The sequence below is a fragment of the Carex rostrata genome, chromosome 11, assembly GCF_964058835.1.
Source record: "Carex rostrata chromosome 11, lpCarRost1.2, whole genome shotgun sequence".
Taxonomy (NCBI): domain Eukaryota; kingdom Viridiplantae; phylum Streptophyta; class Magnoliopsida; order Poales; family Cyperaceae; genus Carex; species Carex rostrata.
In genome coordinates, this window is record NC_135928.1 from 9744887 (window position 1) to 9750381 (window position 5495).

At 36.6% G+C, this 5495-nt stretch overlaps 1 protein-coding gene across 1 annotated transcript; it reads right to left on the reverse strand.

Moving 5' to 3' along the window:
- Nucleotides 1–1174: 1174 nt before the first annotated feature.
- LOC144562208 (disease resistance protein RPS2-like) lies at nt 1175–4238 on the reverse strand. The gene has a single exon (XM_078311386.1). It carries the CDS (start codon nt 4093–4095, stop codon nt 1324–1326), a length of 2772 nt encoding a protein of 923 aa, XP_078167512.1. The 5' UTR covers nt 4096–4238; the 3' UTR covers nt 1175–1323.
- Between the last annotated feature and the right edge of the window lie 1257 nt (nt 4239–5495).

Genomic DNA, 5495 nt, shown 5'->3' on the forward strand with positions numbered 1-5495 from the left:
TTTTAACAAGTTACTTATGGAGTTATGAGTCAACTCGAGTTGGTAATAAATTGAGCACAAATTAAATTTTCAATTTGATATTGCCTCGAATTAACTCGTTCATCAACTTAATAAACTGAGTACAAACATACTCTAACGCGCTAAAACTCAGTTCATTAACAGTGATCCTAATGTCGTTAAAAATAAGGAAGAAAATGCAAACAAAACAAACTTGGCGCTGCTAGAAAATACTAGCTGGACCTGTACTTTAGTCCATATATCGTAAGCAATTTAAAATAATAAATTTTCTGGACCACACTTGGTGTCAAGAAAATGATTTGCTTAAGGTCAAGGTCATAGCCTACTTTGCTTCGTTTGTTACAACTTACAAGTCATTGCTTAATATATGATAAAACACGCTTTCACCTTACATGCCAACACATTCCGACGACATATTATGACTTTATGAGCATCTTGAATTTTCAAACAATTTGTAATGAGAAAACCTGGAGAAGGTTCACCTGTTACCATCCACCAAGACCTCTTGGATTCCCCCAATCCCAGTGATTTTATATGACACCTACTCCAGATCTACCATTTCTCTTTCACCTGTCTTCTTCCAATACCAAAAGAAAATAGCCCATTTGGTGATAATTCTGCCAATTTTCACTAGTTACTGATAATTCTGATTTTGTTTACTGGAAAGTAGGACTTAAACCAGTATGAGCTGTTTACAAATCTGCTAATGATCTGATTTCTGTTATTAATATCTAATTTGATGGCACTGGTACGTTGATGATACCAGTCCAGCACATCTCTTCCTAAGCAACTTTCTTCATAGTATGGTCCACAACCTTCACGAATAGTCCAGAATATGAAATTGAGTGCCTTCTGTACTGGAAGCAAGATAAATCATATATTCAGCTTATGAAAAAAAAAAAAATTTGGTATTGTAAAATGACTTTGTATTCCGAGATCCCTTTTATTGGTTTCATTGCCTACAACGTACAAACAAAATCCGCCCGCTATTCACTATCCGCTATGGCATTTGCTCCCTGCTATGAATTTGCTATCCACTATTTCAATCTTTGTTCAAAAACCAACCGTTTAGGAGGTCATGAAATCGTAATACATTATTTACTGCTGTGATTATATGAAAATCTTCATACTCATCTCATTCTAAAAATCAGAACTGCAGGAATATAAGAACATTTATTCATTAATTAATCAATAGAATTTTATTACAAAAAAAAAATATAATCAGAGCTACTGAAATTTTTTTTTTTGCCAACACCAACAACTGATATCCATTTATATGCTCCACACTAATCATGATTCATGAATTCAAATTTCAATGAAGTACTTCTCCAGTTCTCTTCTAGTTTCCATCCCATCCCATTCTAGTCTTTTCCACCATTCTGAAGATCCGCGTATCTGCCTAATTTTTATAATTTTGTGCTCCTTGCTTACAGGCAATCTAGCCAAATTTGGGCATTTTTGAACTCTAATATTCTCCAGAGATGGAAATTTTCTGGGACTACAAATGCTCACCATATTTTCCATTTCACTCAATATAACCGATCTTAATTTTGGAAACCCAATGTTTTCTACAGATTCTTCATCGATCTTCTTCTTATTTTCTATGATTCTTATTTGAGATGCTGCTTCAACCAGTGTCTGTATTTCTTGTTCTTCAGACATATGATCTCTCCTGATTTGCATCCCGTGTGCCCCCTTCTCCGACTCAGCTATTATGTGCACCATTCCCTCGCAACGGGATACAACGAGTTTATCAAGTGATTCAAGCTTTGCAACCCAATTGATATTTTCTAACTTGTGGCACTCATAGATTGTCAGTTCTCGGAGACTTCTCAAATAACGTGGCAGTGTTTTAACCAATATTGTGTTGAGATTGGGTAATTGCCGGAGAGTTAACACCTGCATGTCTGACAGTCCCTCGCTGTCTTGATCCATAATTAGTTCACTTAAGTTTGGACATGATTCAATGTAAAGCTCTTGAAGACAAACCATTTGATTGAAATCAGTACCATTGATAGATTTCATATGTGGGCAATCTGTTAGGCTCAATCTATATGTTGATTTCGCTAATGGATGTGTCTTCTTCAACTTCTTCAGAACATCTTCGGTACAAATGGTGATTCCAAGAAAAGTTAGTCCTTCCAATCTATCCAAATTCAGATCAGATACATCACGGATACCATAGTGGCTCCGAAAAAGATTGAGGACCCTTAGATTTAGTAATTTAGAACAATTGTCGTGAGTCTCCTTGAGTGCTTCTGTTAGACTTAAATCAAGGTATCTCAACTCCTTCAAGACCCAAAACCTTTTGGGTAGTTCTGTAATTGGTGTCTGGCTTAGGTTCAGATGTTGCAACTGGCGTAATTCATCACATTCAGGCAGCTCTTTTATACCAGTGTTTGAGAGATCGAGAACTTTGAGATTAATCATGGATTTAAAGAATTTGGGACCGAGGCTTGTTAAATTTGGATTATTCTGGAGCAGCAAGGTTTCAAGGTTAATGCAGTTGGGTGAAAAGGATAGATCTTTAATGTTATTAGACATGAGCGATATCCTCTTAGGCTCATTCCATTGGTCAATTTCTGGTGGGCTCTCAAGATTTTTACCAGATTGTACAAGGAAATTGCTCTCCTGTTTTTCTAGCCAATGACCAAATTGGTGAATTATATTATGCAGCCTTACCTTTAGTCCAGAGTTTGTTTCTTGGAGCAAACATGCTGAAATTAGCTTGTTTATGATCAACACAGAGCCTCTCCATGACTCATTTGCTGGTATAAAACCTTCAGCAATCCAGTACTCCACTAGCTGCTGTTTTCGGATTGAACTGTACTCAGGGAACAGAGTACAGTAGAGAAAACATTTCTTGGTAGTTGAGTGGAGCTTTTCATAGCTATACTTCAATGGTTTAAAGATCTGCTCGTCGACACCTTCAAATTCTCCCAAACTACCCGTGCTTATTGCCATCTTGGCATCTCTCCAGTCATTTAGGCTCTTTAGCCCGGCCACTGCACAGCTTACGACTTTTAGAGCAAGTGGCAAGCGCTGGCAGCTTTTAGTGATGTCCTCAGCTAGTCTCTTGATGGAACCACTAGAATTTATGGAACCCTGGGCATCAGGACTAAGATGACTAAAGAAGAGACCCCAGGAAGCCTGGTCATTTAACAATTGCATCTTGATCAGATTACGCTGTGCCGCCATCTGGTTGCAGACATTCTGTTCGCGAGAGGCGAGAATGATCTTGGATCCATTATCGATATTGGGTGATGGTATGCCGATATCCTTGAGCTGAAAGTTCTTTCGAACATCATCTAACAAAATAACAAACCGCTTTCTTGACAGAGTCTGCATCAACAACCTGGCTCGTGTATCCTCAGTCTCTGTATCAACCCATGGCAATCCTAGCCTCTCGATGATTTTTTGTTGGATTGCCTTCACATTAAGAATCTCCGAGTTGCACACATCAATCAAAATCACCACATCGAAATCACTACGACCCATCATGAGTTGATTATTAAATATGCTTAGAAGCGTGGTCTTGCCAACCCCTCCCTGCCCCCACACACCGATGATGCACCTCTCGTTGTCCTTGAAGCATTTATCAAGTTGCTCTAGCATCAACTCCATCCCAAAGGTCTTTGCTACTGGTATCAGCACAGGATCATCCGGCAGATCAACACCATAGTCTGTAAATTGTTTCCCTTCTTCAATCACGCCATTCATCTTCTGGAGCTTCTTCACAATTCGCTTCCCCAGCTTGCGTCGGCGAGAGAGGTTGAACCTAGAGATAGTAAGTTTCTCATATTCTTCCTCGAGTGTTTTATCCATGATTATCTCTTCAACCCGACTCAACCACAACTTGACAAGAGGATGAACACTTCTTGACTTTTCTATTTCTTTGGCAACCTGAATGTTTACTACTGTCTGAACTGCTAGTAAGTTTTCTTTAGCTTCCGTGAGAGAGGACCAATTATCTCGAACGGATCTGAAGGAGCGAATTTCAGCTGCGACAGCAGCCGGCAAGCCAATGGTATTCAAGCATGCGCATGACTGGTTACATAGGTTTATGAAGTCAGCCATTGGGAAATGATTGAAAAGGAATGATAGATTTGCTTTGGGTATGAGATGGAAGATCAGGCGAGCAGTCTTATAGATTTGGACAAGTTAGTTGTTTTGAATGTGGGTAAAAATGCTGATATTAGCATGTGGCACTGGAGCAGTTTGTTTATTAATAAATTATAATATAATGGTTAATTTAAAGCCTTCAAGTTATCAAGCAATACTAAGCAATTTCCATATACATGCACGGAATATTACAACCATGTTCGACATTGACTTGCTAAAATGACCAGCAATTAATGCTTGCTTCGCTGGGGGGGCCTCCAAATAGGCCATTTGCGTATTTGAATAATTGTTTTGAGAGAATAAAACTTAATTTCATTAATTTCTCAATTGGATTATATATTACATAGAGATCTCTCATCTATTCTCTAATTAACTCTTTTATTAAAATATTCTTTTAAACTATAATTCCCAACACTCCCTCTAAAACGAAAAATATCCACTAAACCCATCTTGTCACATAATCTAGAAAGACTTAAAGAGCTGAGACTATTTGTGAGACAATCTGCTACTTGATCTTAAGTCGAAACATGACTTAGCTTCAGGAGTTCACTAGTTAGTTTCTTCTTGATAAAAAAACATATCAATTTTAATGTGATTGGTTCTATCATACATGACAGGGTTATAGTGAGTGACTAATATTAAAATGTTTGTTCCTACATTGTAGAACAAATGCTTCGGTTTTTACATTTTTAAAGTTTAAATAGTCGATCCAAAATGTTCAACATTAAATCTATATTAAGATATGCTTAATTGGAGACCAAATTTTATATTTTTTGAAATTTTTTTACTATTTATTAAGTTAGGTTTAAAATCATTGTTGCAATGATCCAATATTTTTCCACTGTTTATCAAAATCAGTGATTTTAAAACTGGCTTAATAAATAGTAAAATATATATATATATATATATAAAATTTGGCCTCCAAATACATTTTAATATAAAGATCACATCTAATGGTTTCGATCGACTATTTGGACTTTGAAAACTGGAAAACCAATTAATTGCACCATGACTCCGGATTTCAGAACAAACATTTTGATATTAGCCAAATTTTAATATTAGTTGTGATTATACGTTGAATTTATAAATTTTCGGGGTCCTTTTCCATATATATGAGATGAGAAGGAATATATAGCATTAAAAAAAAAAGGTCGTGCTGAAACGCAGAACAGCTGGCTTGCTAAACGCTTCGTCACACACAATTACTTGTGGAACTAATATTGTGGTTATAGTACTCAGACCGCAGACGGTTTTCTAAACAAAAACTGGTGTAATGTTTACATCAATATATGAATAGAAGTCAGACTTCTATTCCTTCATAAAAAGGAAAAAGAAAAAGTTTTTTTATTAATACC